The sequence below is a fragment of the Colletotrichum destructivum genome, chromosome 4 (genome assembly GCF_034447905.1).
Source record: "Colletotrichum destructivum chromosome 4, complete sequence".
NCBI classification, from domain to species: Eukaryota; Fungi; Ascomycota; class Sordariomycetes; order Glomerellales; family Glomerellaceae; genus Colletotrichum; species Colletotrichum destructivum.
In genome coordinates this window covers 3,695,846-3,713,564 of record NC_085899.1, presented here as the reverse complement: position 1 = coordinate 3,713,564, position 17,719 = coordinate 3,695,846, and the positions used below count along the sequence as shown (strand labels likewise).

The following is a 17,719-nucleotide window of genomic DNA, read 5'->3' as shown; positions in this document are numbered from 1 at the left end:
TCTCTCGGTACTGGCTGTGGTCTGGCTGCTACCTAGCTGATGTTTCCACTGGTTCAGGCCTTGCCAGGCTGGATGATATTACGCAGTATTGTGAACACGGGTGTTTCTCCCTCAGCCCTACATAGGTAGCCACATACACATTCTGTAAGAAGGCGCTAAATTTCAGGTAGGATGCCGGTAGGTGGGGCAGCACTTCAATGATGCGGGTTCTTCTTCTCTCTATGGAGCATAGAGCACACCGCATCAAGTCTCTAAGAGGCTGCTGTCCGATCAAGGCCATGCTACAAGAGAAGTTGAGGCAAGCAGAAATAACATGGTCATTTGGACTTGGCACTTTAGGTGAGTTCAAGAATTCACCGCGCACGGCAGGCCGTCCTGTCACCGACAGCGGCCACGCAGGCATTCAAACGTCAGCAGCCAAGGTATCGCATCTCCAATTAAATGAAATAAAAACACAAAAAAGCAAAGAAATAAAAAGGGCACGACATATTGACAAGAACTGACGACGGGGCGGGCTGAGTAATTGGTACATGACGAACATAGGAAAACCCACTCAAGACTCAATTGAGCGAGTGCCCCCTCCAGCTCCCAAGGTGGTTTATCGGCGTTTAGGAAGGGGGTTGCCCCACTTACAGCGAAATAGACTCGCGGGAGCGACGTCATTGACGCTGCGCTGACGTGATCGGGACCCCGAACATTCGTCGTTCGCGGGGCAGAGGACGGGTGAATCCACATCGGGACATCGGACAGCCCGTGTTCCCTACGTCTCTTTCGAGTTTGAACCCCATTCTAACCGTCTTTAACGCCGTCCCGACGAGCGGGGGAGAGGGGGAGGAAGGGGGGCCCGCCGAGCGGCGGGGAAGCAGGTTTGTAAATTCCAAAGCCGTGTGGTGTGATCGGTTCTCCGAAACTATTTGAGTCGGCCTTCCGCCACGCCGTTTGGGGGATTGAGGAATTCAGAATCCCAAGAAAGCAGCCTCCTACCTACTACACTCGTGAGAACATCTACAGCATCACTACTCAAACACACACACACACACACACACGCACATATATCCAACATGAGCAGACACGTCCTCATCCTCGGCGGCCACGGCAAGGTCTCGCAGTTCCTCACCCCGCTCCTCCTCAAGAAGTCGTGGACCGTCACGAGCGTCATCCGCGCCCAGGAGCAGGTCCCCGCCATCGAGAAGCTCGGCGCCGGCCAGGCCGGCAAGCTCAACGTGCTCGTCCGCAGCATTGAGGACGTCTCCGACCAGGCCAAGGCCCAGGCCATCCTCGACGAGGTGAAGCCCGACACCATCGTCTGGAGCGCAGGTAAGTCGCGATACTTGTTTGTTCTTGCCGTTGCTTTTTTGCCGTTGCCTTCCGTCATCGTCATCATTGATCCCTCCGGGTCCCCCCCCCCCCCTTCTCTCACTCGCGCGAGTCATGAAGCTTGGAACGGACGATCTTCCAAGTTTGGCAGATGGAGCGGATGCTGACAGACTCGTCATAGGTGCCGGTGGAAAGGGAAACCCCGAGAGAGTGAGTCCGAGACATGAAATCCCATATCCTTTACGAGCTCTCTATTTAGATTGATTGACACCTCGTCCCAGACGTTCGCCATCGACCGTGACGCCGCCATCTACTTCGTCAAGGCCGCCGTCGCGACCCCCTCAATCAAGAAGTTCATCCTCGTCTCCTACCTCAGCTCCCGACGGACCAAGCCCACCTGGTGGTCTGACCAGGCCTGGCAGGACGCCCAGGAGGGCAACAAGAAGCTTGCCAACTACTTCCAGGCCAAGGTTGCCGCCGACGAGGTCCTCTGGCAGGAGTCCAAGAAGCGCGCCGATTTCTCCGGCGTCAGCCTGCGTCCGGGCGCGCTGACCGAGGCGCCCGCCGGCAACGTCGAGTTCGGCAGGACAAAGGGTGTCAAGGGCTCGTCGAGCAGAGAATCCGTTGCCGAGGTCGCCGCCCTCATCGCCGAGAACGACGCCTTCACGACATCGTGGGTCGACCATCTCGACGGCGATGAAGACCCCAAGGCAGCCGTCGACAGGGTCGCTAGAGAGAAGGTGGACGTCGCCGAAGGCGAGGAGTTCTACAAGGCTTGAGAGAAAAATACACAGTCTTGTTTAAAAAAGAAAATACTATTAATAGTACTACATTAATACAGCGGGTTTTTTGTTCATCATGTCATCAGGGCAATGTGCTTGAGCTCTCTAGAGGAGAGGGAACTTCAGGTCAGCTTCGAGAGTTCAACGGTAGAAATTAACCGGGATGGTATGACTTACTCTTGCACTTGGTTTCCCACCTTCATGGGCTTATACACCACCTCCTCGCCTTCGTCCTTGCCCAGGTTGAACTGCTCAGCCCGGACCTTTTGTGCCTGCTCCGCCAGCTGGGGGATCGGTGTGATATCGAAGTCGGATGACAGGTGGAAGAAGAACGTTGACGAGATGCGGACGAGCGGGCGGTCCGGGAATTGGGTCTTGCGACGCTCAATCACGTCAAGTGTCTTCTCGTTGACCACGACCTCGTGGAAGCCCGCCTTGATGAGACCTCCCGTCAGGTGCTCCAACTGCTTTCCGGCCTGGACCAAGAGGTAGTTGCCCTCGGAGATCTTGACGGAAATCTTCTTGCCCGTGTTGCGCGCCCAGATGTGCAGGCCGGGGTACCGCGAACGGCCGTGAATGGTGAGGAAGTTGAGGTCCGTGTGGAAGCCGGCCAGAATGGTGTCCTGCTTGCCGTACTTGACCAGATCCGAAGCCGTCGGTGCCAGGAGGTGAGGTCCGTACTTGGCGGCGTCGCTGAAAGTGTCGGCGGGCAGGCCCAGGCCAACAGCCGCCATCTTGGAGAGGCCGGTGACTGCCTGCTTCATCGATGTCCCCCACTTGTCCATGGCCGGCGGCCAACGCTCGCGGATGTGCGGGGCTTCCGGGACGACATTGGGCGCGTTGAGCCCGGGGAACTCGGTCTCATAGGGCGGGTTCTCGGCCATGCGCCAAAAGAAGCGACACTTAGGGTCGGGTTCGTGGCCGCCAATGTCAAGAGGGCGCTCGGAAGGGGCAAGGCGCTGAATAATCTGCAGACAGGGTTCGTCGACAGCGCACTTGGGCTTCTCCGTATTCTCGAGGGTCACGCCGATCTGATAGCTGAGCTCTGGGCGCTCGTCCTTCTTAAGGTCTTCGGCGGGTTGTGCGAAGTAGTCCTCGAGAAGGTCAAGGAATGTGGTGTTGTCGGATTCGGCGACGCGAGAGTCGTGCAGCACGAGAGCGCCATAGGTGATGAGGGCGGTGGCGGCTTTTGCGCATTCTTCGCGGACGGCAGGCGAGTCGCGCGGCTCGTTCAGGAAGACATCGAGGTCGATGATTGGGAGATCCATGGGAAGGTCTTGCGCAGCCATGGTGGGCGATCGGGTGTGCGGGCTTCTTTTCAAGGCGGACGGCGATTTGGAGGGGTAAAGGCGTCAGTGTCAGCGTGGACGTCGGAGGACAGTGGTGAAGATGGCGGGAATGCAGTTGTAAAGAGCTCTTCGCACGAGTTTCTGATCGCAGGCAGCGGTCTGAAAGGAGGATGATCAAAAGTGGTCAGAAGCCAGCACTAACAACAGCGGAAAGCTTTGGGGTTTTGTCTCGCTCCGTCGTGCATGTGAGTTCTTGGAGATGCGCGCGCGTGGTGGGGGTTTCGATGCTAAGAAGGTCGCATGGCCCACGCCAAAGCGCTTGGCCGTATCAGGCAGCTCAGGGCCGACCCAGGCCGTTTAAAGATGCAAACCGCGGTCCGATATGGGGACAATGACAGCCAATCCTGTGTGTTTGTCGGCGCTCTCCGGGGCTGCGGACGGGGCATCCAGGACGAATAGTCGACCCAGACTCCTAGACTCCATGCTGATTGCCTTTTGGCCTTCTGTCATTGGAGGAATACTTACGAGCAAGTATCTTCCGACGTTGTGCGCGGCCCTTTTGGGCCGCGGATTCTGTGAATTTGAAGCCGTCTTCGATGAGCTGACTCGGCACGCAGGAAAATGTTGGCCGAGGGCCTGGGCCCATTTTCCCATTTTGCATGTCCTGCGATTTCCGCCGGTCATCACCGGTCATCGCCGACAACCACAGGTCGGGTTGGATTTCTGGTCCTGCAATCCGCGACTTTCCGCCTGCCCTTCGCATGGTGTTCGAATAGTTTTCAGACGGTGACCCTCAAACTGATCGGAATCCTCCGAAAGCATTGCTGGCGATGATGTGGTTCTGGAGAATGAAGATTCCCTCAATCCTCCTTGGAGTCCTCCGCATCGTCAACGATCTTCCGCGGCCACTCGGGGCAAATGTCGATCTGCTCTCGCGGGAACCACAACTCCAGGAATAAAAACAGCAGGTAGTCGACAATGACGCAGAGACAGAAGAGCTTGCCCGCCCAGATGCCGCAGCCGTAGTAGCGTTTGAGCCGATCGATGAGTGTGAAGGACCGCACTCGGCTGTTGCCAAAGGTTGAGGGGTTGGCGGTGTCAAACCCGTAAAACTCGGCTTCGCTAAGCTCGCCGGTGATTCCGTGATAGACCCGCTCCGTGCGGATGGCCACGTTGGTCCAGGAATACATCTTTCGGACCTGCTCGTGAAAGCGCTCAGTCCGCACCTTGTTTGCCCTCAGCGCAGCGATCGCCTTGCCCGTCGCAACGACCAAGTCGTCCTCCTCTGGCTTTGCAAAGACAGTCATGTGAGATGGTAGGACCTCGGGAATACCGCCGACCTGCGTGCATACGACGTACAACCCACAGCTAGCTGCCTCCACAATGACCGTACCAAAGGCCTCTGTCAAACTCGGGTGTAGGTAGATGTGGCCTCGAACCATGACATCCCGCACCTCTTCGTGGCGGATCGGGCCCAGCATCTCGACGCGGTCTTGTAGAACGTTCTGTTCAATCATCTGCTCGAGGTCGATGGCCTTTGGGCCCGAGCCGGCAATGATGAATCTCGTGTTGGGGTGGTTCTCCAGGATACGGGGGATCGCGGCCGTCAGAAGATCCGTCCCCTTGTTATAAAATAGGCGGGATATCACCACGATCGTAATCACGTCGTTCGGGCCGAGATGGTGTGCCGGGGGCGGGTTCTGTCCAAAGGGCTGTCCAGCGGCGTCGGAAGATGGGTAATCGAGGGGGCGGAAGTTCTCGGCAACGACGGCGTTGGGAATGACCGAGACCATGAGGGGGTCCAGAGACGCTCGGAGGACAGTATTCTCTTTGCTGCGAGGCCCAGTTAGTCACCTGTCTTCGTCGACGATCCACGGCGCAACGTACCATGTATGGCTGACGCAAATGACATGGTCCACGTCGCTCAGGGAGAACTTGAGAATCTTGTTCGTCAGAATACTGGCAGCATCCGCGAAACCGAACAGCGAGTGGTCCGTGAAGACGGTCCGCAAACCCATTGTCCTTGCGTGTAGGATCGCTTCATGGCACATGCTGCTCAGACTCGCGTGGCCGTGGACAATCTCGATCTGCTCTCGGATGAGGATGTTGCGGAGGATCGGGAAGAAGGAGAAGACGGTCGGAAATGTGGCGGATCGAAATATGACGAGGAACGGGACGTGGTAGACTCGCAGGCCGTTGGTCAAGTTCCGCACGCCGCTGCGGCCTTCGTAGGCGTGGGTGATGATGATGACTTTGTGTCCGCGGTCGATGAGCTTCGTGGATAGTTGATAGATGTGGCTCTCGACTCCTCCTGGCTGTGGGAAAAAGAAGTCGCTAACCATAGCGATATTGTATGTTCGACTCATCTTGTCGACTTGCTCGGCGCGAGCAATTGTCACCTTGGAGATTGGTGCTGGAGCATCGTCTTGTAGAGCTTCGAAGACGTCGCGAAATCACAGGTGCCGGTCGCATTAGTACCTTCTTAGGTACTTACCCTTACTATCCTAGGTAGTAGGTAGTTACGCGGCGGGATGTTGCACGCGCTGAACGTAGGTACGTACCGGAGCTTAACTATGTACCCAGGTACCTTAGCTGTGTGTAGACTGCACAGCTTCCATTCCGATAAGAAACAAAGTACAGGCGGTAGAAAGGGGCAGAAACGCGATAAGGGACGCCGTCCAACTTTTTTTTGGGATGCGCCAGCTGCCCCTCCAACACTACATATCTATGCAGCTATCACACCTTGACACTTGCGCAAATACGGCTATAGGTTGTCAAAGGTCCCACAAGCCCAATTGACGAGATGTACGCCCGTTACGTCCCCTCAAAGAAGAACCAGGAGGCTCCGAAGCCTGCCGAGCTGTCACCTCCGCCGCCAACTCCACCGGCCCCCGCGCCGTCCTCTATCCCGACCGACGACGGGCTCGTGACCGGAGGTTCGACCGCCAGTCCCTATGCGAGATTCGTTCCCTCAAAGAGCTCGAAGCCCCGTAGTTCCCTCTCCAATGTGACCACCGCAAACGCCGACGACAGCCTGTCCCCGGCGACCAAGCGCAAGCACCAGGTCTCGGCCGGGGCCGAGGAAGAGGCACCGGCCAAGAGGAAGAAGTCCAGGAGGTCCGAGGATGGTGTTGGATCGGACGAGGATACAGCTACTCCCAAGAAATCCAAGAAGGAGAAGAAGATCAAGACCTCCGGGCAGGACTTTGCGCTTGTAGACGACGCCGACGCGATGGACACTCGCGACGATGAACCCCGGGCCACGGAAACACAAGAGACGGGAGCGGAGGAGAACAAGATGCAGAAAAAGAAGAAGAAGAAGCGCGCTTCAGACGCCGCCAATTCCGACACCATAGACGAGGAAAACGACTCACCAACCAAGAAGGATAAGTCGAAAAAGAAAAAGAAGAACCGCGACGACGCCGGAGACGAAGAAGAAGAACAAGAACAAGACAAGGTCGATGTGCGGCACAAAGCCGTCTTGGCCAAGGCCACCAAGTACCTCAAGAAGTCGGCGGAAGCGGCCCAGGCCGGCGTCCCCGAGAAGCTGGACGTCGACGACGCAGAACAGGTGGAAGAAGAACACGGCCTCGAGCCCCTGCCGCAGCCCGAGCCCGCCTCCGTCGACGCCTCGAAACCCTCCTACGAGACCCTGCCGCACTGGCTCGCCGCCCCGATCCGCGTCGCCCCCGACACCCGGACGCCCTTTGTCGACATCGGCATCAACCCGAAGGCCGCCCAGATCCTCGAGGCCCGCGGTTTCCGCGACGCTTTCGCCGTCCAGACCGCCGCCGTGCCCCTGCTCCTCCCGTCCTGCAAGCACCGCCAGGGCGACCTCCTGGTCGCCGCCGCCACCGGCTCCGGAAAGACGCTGGCCTACGCGCTCCCCATCGTGCGCGATCTCAGCCAGAGTACTGTCACAAGACTGCGCGCCCTTGTTGTCCTGCCGACGCGTGAGCTGGTGAAGCAGGCGCAGGAGGTGTTTGAGCTCTGCGCCGGCGCCTTCGACGGCCGCGACCAGAAGAGGGTGCGTGTCGGCGTCTCCGTCGGAAGTCAGCAGTTGAGGCACGAGCAGGCCGCCCTGGTCGAGAGGAACGAGAGATACGACCCCGAGGCCTACCGCGCGGCTCACCAGCGGGAACTTGACGCGTGGAAGGAGGTCGAGGAGTCGACGACCGACGCCGATGACGACACGGCGGTCGCGAGCTCTCTGCCGGACCACGTCGTGAACTACGCTTCCAGGGTCGACGTCCTCATCTGCACCCCCGGCAGGCTTGTCGAGCACATCAACCTCACGCCTGGCTTCTCGCTCGACTACGTGCGCTGGCTGGTCGTCGACGAGGCCGATAAGCTCCTCGCGCAGAGCTTCCAGGGCTGGCTCGACGTCGTCATGCCCAAGCTGCGCACCGACGACAAGTTCAGCGCCCGCGACTTCCCCGATTCCAACCTCTCCGGCGTGCGCAAGGTCGTCCTCAGCGCCACTCTCACCCGGGACCTGAGCCTGCTGAGTGGGCTGCAGCTCCGTCGGCCGCAGCTCATCGTCCTCGAGGGCGACCAGGCCGACGGCACAGCACCCATCGCCGAGCATACCCTGCCGACCCTCCTCAAGGAATCCGCCATCAGGGTCCACGACGCGAACCTCAAGCCGCTCTACCTCATCGACCTCCTCCTCGGCGGCCACCTCATGTCCGAGACCGCTTCCAAGTCGCTATCGACCACGCCCGCCGCCCACGAAGACGGCTCATCCTCCTCATCCTCAGACAGCTCCTCAGATGCCTCATCCGAGAAGAGCTCCGATTCTGAATCCGACTCAGACACGAGCTCAGACTCCGATTCCGACTCCGACTCGGACAGCTCCTCGGACAGCTCCTCGGACGCCAGCTCAGAAGCCGCCGCCGGCACGTCCAAACCCAAAACCGCCCGCACCCTCTTCCAGACGACGGCCCTCATCTTCACCAAGTCGAACGAGTCCGCCCTCCGCCTCTCCCGCCTCATCTCCCTCCTGCACCCGTCCCTGGCGCCCTCCATCGCGACCCTCACGTCGACCCAGAAGACGTCCGACCGTCGCCGCGCCCTCCGCGCCTTCGCCGGCCGCCGCCTGCGCCTGCTTGTCGCCTCGGACCTCGTCGCCCGCGGTATCGATCTGCCCCTCCTCGACAACGTCGTCAACTACGACCTGCCCGCCAGCGCCGCCGGCTACGTCCACCGCGTCGGCCGCACTGCCCGCGCCGGCCGCGCCGGTGCCGCATGGACCCTCGTCGAGGACGGCGAGAGCGGCTGGTTCTGGGGCCGCATCGCCAAGCCAAGCAGCGGCATCCGCCGCGCCGCAAAGGTCGACCGCCTGCGCATCGGCGACCCGGACACCGGCGGGTTCGGGGACGACCGGGTGCGCGAGTACGAGGAGGCACTTGAGAAGCTGGGCAAGGAGGCCGGCGAGGCGAGGAGGCACAGATAGCCTCTTGTTGCCGTTGTTGCTGCTGTTGCGTAGTAGTGTAAAGAAGATTAATACCATGCATGTCAAGCGTTCAAATATGCCAGCAGTCCTCCGCACCATACATCTCTCTATTTACTTTGACCTTGGATGAGGAGTTCGGGAGCCCACTCACTGTTCATAATAATACATTCAATAACACCTCCCAGAGAATGGATGTCCGATGTTTTGATCAGTGGCAAGCATCATCAGGTCCGGTGAACACACCAATTGATCACGAGAAGCGATGCGCAAATTAAATCAAGATTTGGTATCATTGAACATTAACTAATTCTGGTATTCGGTCTTCGCAGCGTACACGGTCGGCGGTCTATCGATTGGTTTGTGTGTTTGTTTGGTGAATATCGTACAGGTTGTAAAGGCAAAAAGGGGGTTTTGTTTTTTGCTCAAGTCGTATCGTATCGTTCGATCGGTCCAAGGAAAATAAGAGACGAGAATGCCACATTTCGAACCTCGATTCGTTCGTAACATGAAGGGTAATAAGTTGAAGAAAAAGCACACACACGCTCAGCTATTGATGAACAAAACAAAATGGACCGACCCTTACGCCAAAGGGCGCATCGATGCGCAGCGAGGCGGATGCTGGCCCATGAGATATGGACGGGCGCACTCCCTGTGGTCGACTCAGGCCCGCGGCACCTCCAATTCGTTTCCTCCCTCGTTGGTCCGGCTGTCGTGAGACACCGGCCGTTCGACAGGCGACAGGCCACCAACACTGGCGGCCACGATACCGGGCATGCCCAGAGCGGCCTTCATCGGGGACGTGTTATGCCTGCTGGAAGATCTGGAACCACTCCGGCTGCGGGTTCTCTCGCGGTACTCGCGGGGCTTCATAATGACCTCGCTGATCTGGCTGATTCTTCCTCCCTTGATACGCTTCAGGAACGCCAGGTCGTCTCTGATCTCCATCAGCGCATCCTTGACACCACCCAGGTGCTCGGCATCCTCGTCTTCCGTCTTCTTCTTGCGCTTCCACTTGGGAATCTTGGACCAGCACCAGGCGAAGGGCTTAACGAGTGCCACAAAGACGGCGTCGGGAACGAGACGGATTAGAATGCCAACAGGGACGGAAAGGAAGCCAAGGACAATAGAAATACCCCATTGCGGTCCATTAAGAGGCTCGACCTTGAAGGCGGCGCCGCCAACGTAAACGATGAGGATCTGGCCGCCGGCCATGATGGCCATCATGAGAGCGAATAGCTTGTTCTTGGTGATTCCCTCAAAAATGTTCAGCTTGTTGTCGATGCGTCTGCTGTTGATGAGCTTGAAAATCTGCATGAAGACGAAGACGTTGAACACGAGCGTCTTGCGCTGGCCTTCCGGGTAGTTGTTGATACCGGCCGGGCGGGCAAAATGCAGAATGAGGGTGACAATGAGCTGGTAGATGGACTGGCCGATGATCATCTTCCACATGGGCGTGTTGATCAGGGCGGCCGTCTTGGCCTCAGGTTTCCGGCGGAGCATGCTCTCGGTAGGAGGGTCGGTGGCGAGGGCGAGGGCGGCGAAGGTATCCATGATAAGGTTCACCCATAGAAGCTGAACGGCGTTCAACACGGGCTCTTGCGTTTCGCTGCCCACAGCGGTGACGAAGGTGAGGATGACGGCCGTGATGTTTACGGTGATCTGGAACTGCAGGAACTTCTTGACGGCATCGTTGATGGCGCGGCCCCAAGCCATGGCCTTGACAATGGACGAGAAGTTGTCGTCCATCAGGATGATGTCCGAGGCTTCCTTGGCAACTTCGGTTCCGGTGATACCCATGGAGAAGCCGACATCCGCCGACTTGAGAGCAGGCGCGTCATTTGTGCCGTCTCCCGTGACGGCGACAACCTCGCCCAAGCTCCTCAGGGCCTTGACCAGGATCTTCTTGTCCTCGGGACTCGAACGAGCCAACACGCAAAGGTCTCTGACAACAGCAATTCGCTCACGGTCATCCATGCGGCGGAACTCAATACCTTCCATGACCTTGCCCTTCTCGGTCAGGATGCCGCAGTCTCTCGCAATCGCTCTGGCGGTCTCGACGTTGTCGCCGGTAACCATCTTCACAGACACGGAGGCGGTGCGGCAATCCTGCACAGCCTTGGGAACACCAGCGCGGACAGGGTCTTGGATACCGACAACACCCACCCACGTGAGGTTCTTGAAGATGCCGGAGAACTCAACGTTTTGGGAACCTTCCTCCTTGCGTACGTTCTCGGGGGGCCATTGCTCAAAGTCGCGGTATCCGAGGGCGATTGTGCGAAGGGATCGGCGGGCGTAATCGGTGATGATCTGGCGGATCGCCTCCTGCTGCTCCGAGGCCATTGAGGCTGTACCGGAGGGCTTGGTCGGGTCGGTGACAGCGTGGGAACATTGTCCCAAGAGGATTTCGGGGGCGCCTTTGACGAAGAAGCGGTACTTGTTGGTGGGCAAGCGCACAACAGCGCCCATAGCCTTTCGCTTCGAGTTAAAGGGGAAAAGCTGCTCGATGGGGCAGTTCTCTCGCTCGATGGCGATTTGCTGCAGGGCGAAGCATCGGCGAGCCCAGTCGAGGAGGGCCGTCTCCGTCTTGGTGCCTACAAAGAGCTGCTTTCCGTTCTCTTCCGTTTCAAAAGCAGTCGTATTCATGGCCACGGACTGCTTGACAAGATCTCTGAACTCGGGGTCCAGGGCCGATGAGAGCTTCGACATGGTGACTTCGGCTGCAGGCTCCTTGTGAACCTTTTTGTCGTCTCCAGTGACCTGCTCATGAGTTCCATCCTGCGTATCGGCAGTTTGGTCGTCGACGGCGGTGAAACGGAACTTGCCGGTGCCCAGAGTGCCGGCCACGACAGTCATGACGTTCTCAGTAAGGGTACCGGTCTTGTCGGAGCAAATGACGGTGGCATTGCCCATGGTCTCGCATGATTGCAAGTGTCGGACGAGGTTGTTCTCCTTTGTCATCCGCTTGGTTGCGTACGCCAGGGCCAGTGTGACGGCCAGAGGTAGACCCTCAGGAACGGCAACGACGATAATGGTGATGGAGGTGATGAGAATTTGCAAGAACCGCTGGCCCTTTTCCTCAGGGGTACCATCGTTCTGCGGGAGGTGAGCCAGGAATTCGATCGTGAGGACGCCGAGAAGCAGCAAACCAGCACCACTGCCGAGCTTTGCAATGTATCCTGTTTCGCCGTGTTAGTGATGTCTCTGAGCAGGAAACGGAGCAAACTTACCCGCAAGAATGTTGAGCTTCAGCTGCAGAGGAGTCATGCCGGGGTCGTCGCGAAGGGACATCATGGTCTTGCCGTGGCTGGAGTTCTCGCCAACAGCGGTGACGAGGAACGTGCCAACACCGTCAAGGACTCTGGCGCCAGAAATGATGAAGGGATCAAGCTTCTTGGGGTTCACTTCCTCCTCGAATAATGCCTTCATGACGGCGTCGGCAGGCACCTTCTTGATGAGATCCGACTCTCCGGTGGCGGACGACTCGTCGCAGCTGACATTGTGACCGTCAATGAAAACGCCGTCAACGGGGATAATGTCTCCCTGCTCCAGCAGCATGACATCTCCAACGAGAATTTCGTGCACTGAGAGGTTGGCGGGCTTTCCTGAACGAATGACCTTGACGACGCGGTCCTCCTTCTTCTGGTTCAGCTTGCGAAACTGGCGTTCCTTTTGCCAATCGTTGATGGAACCAACGACTACGACAATTGTGATAGCGACGATGATGGCCACACCCTCGACCCATTCGAGCTTGGCCGTATCGTCTCCGTGATGTGTCGCACCGAAGGTCTGGTACAGTCCCAAAGCTAGAGAAATGACGGCTGCCACACTTAGTAGAATCAAAACCTTGTCCTTCATGGCGATCCAGGCAAGCTGCAAAAGAGACAGCGATTTCCTCTCAGGCAGGAGGTTCAGGCCAAAAACGCGCTTCCGGTCGTCAAAACCCTTGCCTGCGTTGTCGCCATGCTGAGCAGCCTCCTGCTGCAGGGAATCTGTCGGTACAGGCTCCGAGGATGAGGGAAGCTTCTTGCCAGCAGCGACGGCCTCATCGAAGCTGACAGCGCCATCGAGCCTGGATTCGTCGAGGCTGAGGCCGGCGCGCCTGTCTGTCCGCAGGCCCTTTTCCAGGCCCACCAACCCGCCAACGGCAACAAAGGCATCGAGACTCTTGGGGTTGATAAGTTTGGAAACCTGGCCGGGCGTGAAGGCAAAGGGATTGTTGTCGACATGGAAGGAAGCTTCCTCGCCGGGGTTCGGTGCAAGAGCGTCGTCGGGGTTCAAGCCATAGCCCTTGGGTGCGTCTGAGTGTTGGACAGTTGGGGAACCCTTGTCCGTGCCGTCATTCGTCTTGGACTTGGCCAAGGTGGTGTTGTTGGAGTCCCACGACTGTGATCTTGACTTTCTTGTGGGCACTGACAACGTATTGTTCACCTCATCGCCATTGTCCGAGGATGGTGTTGATGATGTGTTGTGAAGTTCGTCTCCTGTAAATCGGACGCGGTGGTTAGTTGGCCCAGCTGGACGAGTTACGATGTCTTTTTTTTTCCTGACCGGTCCAGGGGAGGAAAGAATGGAATGCACCATGGCGTCATACCTTGTTCGTTCACGGCCGAGGTGTCGAGCGTGATAGTAGGAGCTCGTGGCCGCCTCAGCGGCGAGTTATTCCTTGGCATGGTGCTGGCTGCCTTGGGCCGATTATTTTGTGTGTTACCGGCGTCAGGTTGCCGTCCTCCTGTGTGGTGTTTTGTTTTCAAGGAGTGGCGAAACCGAAAGGAGAATTTAAAAAGGAGGGGAGAGAGAAAAAGAGAGAGAGAGAGAGAGGGATAAACAAATAAAACAATTCGGTCTCTCTTTTTTGGAAGAAAGGGAGGTATGGTCCAGGTCCAGGTCCAGGTCCAGGTCCAGGCTTGCTTGGCTGGAGGCTGCTTTCGGTAGGGAGTTGGGTGGGAAGGGTAGCCGCAGAAGAAGGGTTTGGGTGAATTGGTGGTTTGCAGACAAAGAACGAGACGGGACAGTACCGTCCTGCCTTATTGATAGAGGTACCGAGAGAGTGTGAGAGAGAGGGAGAGAAGTGCAGGAGAAAATTGTAGCAATCAGTGCAACAACCCGTGAGGAATCCAGGCCTAATGGGAATTGGGAGGCGGTGTAGATTGGGCAGTCTCGTTGAAGGGAGGGAGACTGGGAGACTGGGAGAATGATGGATTGTCGATCGAGAGTTTGTTCGACTGAATTCTGGCCGACCTGAGGAGGGTGGCGGGATGTGTTTTTCTGGAAATTAAGAGATTACTGGTTGGTGCCAGCGATGCGATGATAGCCGTCGTTGTCGATGCGATGTCGACGTCCAAGTCGACGGGGCGTATTGATATGGACGGCCGAGGGGGGAATGAGTCTGGAGAAGGGGGTGGTGGTTCCGCTAGGTACTATGGGGTCTCATGTCGTTCCATGGGCCATTTGAAGGGGGCTGTGTGAAAGGCCAAACGTAGTTGAGAGTTTTTTTTTTTCTTCTCCTTCCCTGATAGTTCTTGTTTTTTCCCTTCTCTCCCTTCTTGTTACCTATGGTCTGGGCCGTCGAGGTACCGGTTTGGCAAATGTTGGTTGGTGGTTGGTGGTTGGCAGCGACAAGGTGCACTGGGGGAGGAGGTGAATAGAGTTGCGTGACAAGAAATGGGGACAGACAGCGCTGGTGGGTGGGGTCGGGCTTTTGGCAGGGCAGATTCTTAAGAAGAGGCTGGATCCTGGGCGGCGGCGACGACGATGAGATATGAGCGAGGAGAGGACGGTGAGAGCGAGGGTGAGAGTGAGAGTGAGAGTAAGTGACGTGACGTGATTCGAGAATCGGCGGGAATGGCGGTGTTGACGGGTGAACGAGGAATCAAACACCACACAACAGGACGCGATATCGAGGAGACGAAACAAGCGTCTACACTACTCCGTTCCTAGGTACAGATACTGCTAGGTCTGCTTCACTAACTGGCTCCGAGGTTACAGCAGAAAAGGTGAAGAAACAAGAAACTCGGTAAAATAGGAAAGGGAACAAACACACGTCAATTCTCACCATGACATGAACCGTAACACGCCCTCACTCTGACTCTGACACTCGCACTCACACTCACACTCAGGGCGTCGGGGCTTCTTTCGCTTGGCTTGGGGGGGTGATGTACTAGCCAGGCTTGGCTCTGGTGATTCGTGAATGACAGGAGACGGGAGGGCCTACACAGCCACCATGACTTGGCTAGGCCGCCAGAAAGCCAAGGAAATTCCAGCTTTGCCAAGAGGTCGCTCACGCCCTGTACGTAAAGCTGCAGCGGCAACCCGTCGTCCAACGAGTCCAGCCGGGAACCAGAAACAAACCCCAGTTCGCCTTTCTGCGGGCTGCTGGCTGCTGGTGTTCACAACTCTTTTTTTTTTTTTTTTTTAAAAAAAAGTCTCCTCTCGCCGCTGGCAAGGAGAGCGCTGGGTGAGGGTGATTGAGTGAGTGTCAGTGAGTGAGTGGATAGATAGATGGGTGGGCGGTCCGAGTTAGTGAAGATCGTCCAGGTCAATTACACGGGCGTATTTCCTCGCTGGCAATCGAGGCAAGGGGGGGCACGCCGCCAAGCCATATCGTTGAATTGCGGTGGAATTGCTTCCCATCTAGGGGAATAAAGCCATTCAAACGGGTTGAGGTTCAGCATGGATCCTCCTCTCGGCTTCTCTGTGTTTCTCTTTACTCATCAATCCTTCCGCCTTTGCGAACACTGTCTGTACCACGCACGGCGGCATATCACCCCAATTTCTGCTCGTCGCATCCTGCGCCAAGATAGATGCATAATACTACACGTCCATGCCTCTTTTACCGAAGTGAGAGCGTGGTGGATGGAAATAATGGCCATGACCACCACAGCATGTAACCTCGTTCACCACGGGCCCGGTGTTCGCTTCGGCGGCTCACCGGTGGGGAGGTGACTTGGGTCACTTCCGGAGCCCGGTGGACTGATGTTGCCCAAACGCTGACAGGATTGGGACAGTAACGCCGAGACATTTTGGGGGGGGGGTTTGCCCTTTGCCTTGACCTAACTCTCTGGTTCTTGGAGGGGAAAAGGAGGCAGCCGGCCGCAAAACGAGATGAGCCACAGTCCGGCGCTCTTGGCAGGAACCCAACAGAGGAAAGAAAGGAGCAACTCCTGATTCAGGACCGATCAGTCTTGAGACTGTATCGAGATTCCATGTGGTAGGTTCTTGGTGAGGGAGAAGAAGAGGGGGAACAACCATTGCATAGGTACCAACCGGACGAAACTCTCGGTTGAACATCTTTCGTCTTGTCACTCGCCCCAAAAAAAGCATGTGCCACGACTGGTCGAAAGGGGATCATCGTCACAACTTCTCCACGTGTGTGGCCATACTGCGGGGGTGGGATGGGATGGGATGGGTTGGGATGGGTTGGGATATGGGATGGGATGCAGCGTGAGATCGGGCAGCTTGAGAAAAAAAGAGAGGTCTCGCTCTGCCGCGAGCCTGACGGACCAAACTCAACGATGATGGGTGCATTCCATCATTGTCGTGACGGCTGCCCCCATCTGCATCTGCATCTGCATCAGTCATACCACTTTGTGCCTATCACGACGGTGTCCAGAACTCCCAGGTGTCAAGACATCTACTAATCATTATGGATAGTATACTCTGTAATGCGACCCGGAGGCATCCCAGTTCCCGGCCCCGGCAACACCTCCCCCTGCCAACAGCGAACCGGAACAAGACCCCCGACGGCGAAAGGAGGGCGGCAGGACCCATTTCCTTAGCATCGTTTCCCATCACGGGTGGGGACCGTTGGATGGACGGGACTGGGCCTCATCGGGAGTCGACAACTACCGGCTCGGAATGCGCCACTAGGCTCGAAGACGGCAGAACTCACATAACGCCGTCGGCAAAAGGGTTTGAAGGAGACGGGAAGAGTCAGGACAGACAGGCAGGCCGACGGACTGATGGATGGACTGCACTGCCACCCTTGGTTGTCTCTCTCCATCGCCTTCTCGCACCTCCGTCGGTTTGTTTTTTGCAAGTCGCCGGAGAGGGTCCAAAGAGAGAAGGGGGGCGGCTGCCAAGCCAAGACTTGACATCATCAAATCACACAGCCAGCAACAACACATTCTCTGATGGTGTACGGATCTATACAGTACCACCCTGAACAAGCTTGATCGTTAGAGGAGGGGGGACACACGATTCTAGAGAAATGCGTGATGAACTCAACCAACCAGTCAGTTAGTCAGTCACCCACACGGATACAAAGACACTCACACGTGCCCGGTGCTTGGAGGGAGGCGCAGTCCAAATTCTCAAGAGCCAAAGTGAAAGAAGAAAAACACGACGCTATCATGGTGAAATGCCAAGAACTTGCCCAATTTGCGTTTTGTTTTGATAGCCTCCCCCCCGTTGCATCCCTCATCCTCATCCCTCATCCTTTCCCCATCCGTCGACCCCCTTTTTGCGCAGAAAAAGTTTAATCAATGCAGCTCGGATTCCCTTCTTTTTTTTTTTTTGGCCTTCCTGTCCTCCTTCGTTTTTTGATGCTCTCCAGGGGTTGTCCCTCCTCTGACGTCAGGGCCCTGCACCTCGGGAAGCTGCTGATAATACTACTCTGCATTTCTGTATTCTACCGTAGCGACGAACGGGAACCCGTACCGAAACGGGATACTCCCAGCCAGTCATCTTTCAACTCCATCCCATCTCACCTTGCTGGATTGCTTCCAAGAACTTCTGAGGACCGGCTCGATGCTCAACTGCTACCGATCGCGGTACACTCTTCCTTCTCTTCTATGTGGCTGGCTTACGCCCAACCTTTGCCGGCTGATTTGGGGCTTGTGGCGGTCTGGCCAGTCAACCTCTCTGCTTGACTCTGACTT

General features: G+C 57.0%; 5 protein-coding genes across 5 annotated transcripts; 2 read left to right on the top strand and 3 right to left on the bottom strand.

Annotated features, from left to right (window-relative positions):
* Positions 1-815: 815 nt before the first annotated feature.
* Positions 816-2,146, top strand: CDEST_07053 (Putative NAD(P)-binding domain, NAD(P)-binding domain superfamily). The gene is made up of 3 exons (XM_062923212.1): positions 816-1,317; positions 1,499-1,527; positions 1,599-2,146. Exons 1-3 carry the CDS (start codon positions 1,062-1,064, stop codon positions 2,094-2,096), a joined length of 783 nt encoding a protein of 260 aa, XP_062779263.1. The 5' UTR covers positions 816-1,061; the 3' UTR covers positions 2,097-2,146.
* Positions 2,099-3,868, bottom strand: CDEST_07052 (Putative isopenicillin N synthase-like superfamily). The gene is made up of 2 exons (XM_062923211.1): positions 2,277-3,868; positions 2,099-2,204 (listed from the first exon to the last, which is right to left on the bottom strand). The coding sequence occupies exons 1-2, from the start codon at positions 3,386-3,388 to the stop codon at positions 2,174-2,176; spliced, it is 1,143 nt and encodes a 380-aa protein (XP_062779262.1). The 5' UTR covers positions 3,389-3,868; the 3' UTR covers positions 2,099-2,173.
* A 1-nt stretch (position 3,869) lies between these two features.
* CDEST_07051 (Putative glycosyl transferase, family 1) lies at positions 3,870-5,841 on the bottom strand. The gene is made up of 2 exons (XM_062923210.1): positions 5,276-5,841; positions 3,870-5,221 (listed from the first exon to the last, which is right to left on the bottom strand). The coding sequence occupies exons 1-2, from the start codon at positions 5,752-5,754 to the stop codon at positions 4,249-4,251; spliced, it is 1,452 nt and encodes a 483-aa protein (XP_062779261.1). The 5' UTR covers positions 5,755-5,841; the 3' UTR covers positions 3,870-4,248.
* A 253-nt stretch (positions 5,842-6,094) lies between these two features.
* On the top strand, positions 6,095-8,843 carry CDEST_07050 (Putative ATP-dependent RNA helicase DEAD-box, Helicase superfamily 1/2, ATP-binding protein; the record flags this gene model as incomplete). Its single annotated transcript, XM_062923209.1, has 1 exon — positions 6,095-8,843. Exon 1 carries the CDS (start codon positions 6,192-6,194, stop codon positions 8,841-8,843), a length of 2,652 nt encoding a protein of 883 aa, XP_062779260.1. The 5' UTR covers positions 6,095-6,191.
* A 291-nt stretch (positions 8,844-9,134) lies between these two features.
* On the bottom strand, positions 9,135-14,923 carry CDEST_07049 (Putative P-type ATPase, HAD superfamily, P-type ATPase, transmembrane domain superfamily). Its single transcript, XM_062923208.1, has 3 exons — positions 13,435-14,923; positions 12,071-13,324; positions 9,135-12,019 (listed from the first exon to the last, which is right to left on the bottom strand). The coding sequence occupies exons 1-3, from the start codon at positions 13,511-13,513 to the stop codon at positions 9,504-9,506; spliced, it is 3,849 nt and encodes a 1,282-aa protein (XP_062779259.1). The 5' UTR covers positions 13,514-14,923; the 3' UTR covers positions 9,135-9,503.
* Positions 14,924-17,719: the final 2,796 nt, after the last annotated feature.

Excerpts from the sequence above, each read along its gene's own strand:
- CDEST_07053 (XM_062923212.1), top strand. The coding sequence starts at position 1,062 with ATGAGCAGACACGTCCTCATCCTCGGCGGCCACGGCAAGGTCTCGCAG. Across the intron at positions 1,318-1,498 it reads CACCATCGTCTGGAGCGCAG|GTGCCGGTGGAAAGGGAAAC; the intron begins GTAAGTCGCGAT and ends GACTCGTCATAG. Across the intron at positions 1,528-1,598 it reads GAAAGGGAAACCCCGAGAGA|ACGTTCGCCATCGACCGTGA; the intron begins GTGAGTCCGAGA and ends ACCTCGTCCCAG.
- CDEST_07052 (XM_062923211.1), bottom strand. The coding sequence starts at position 3,388 with ATGGCTGCGCAAGACCTTCCCATGGATCTCCCAATCATCGACCTCGAT. Across the intron at positions 2,205-2,276 it reads GTGGGAAACCAAGTGCAAGA|AGAGCTCAAGCACATTGCCC; the intron begins GTAAGTCATACC and ends CCTCTCCTCTAG.
- CDEST_07051 (XM_062923210.1), bottom strand. The coding sequence starts at position 5,754 with ATGAGTCGAACATACAATATCGCTATGGTTAGCGACTTCTTTTTCCCA. Across the intron at positions 5,222-5,275 it reads ATTTGCGTCAGCCATACATG|CAAAGAGAATACTGTCCTCC; the intron begins GTACGTTGCGCC and ends TGGGCCTCGCAG.
- CDEST_07049 (XM_062923208.1), bottom strand. The coding sequence starts at position 13,513 with ATGCCAAGGAATAACTCGCCGCTGAGGCGGCCACGAGCTCCTACTATC. Across the intron at positions 13,325-13,434 it reads CTCGGCCGTGAACGAACAAG|GAGACGAACTTCACAACACA; the intron begins GTATGACGCCAT and ends TCCGATTTACAG. Across the intron at positions 12,020-12,070 it reads GAAGCTCAACATTCTTGCGG|GATACATTGCAAAGCTCGGC; the intron begins GTAAGTTTGCTC and ends ACGGCGAAACAG.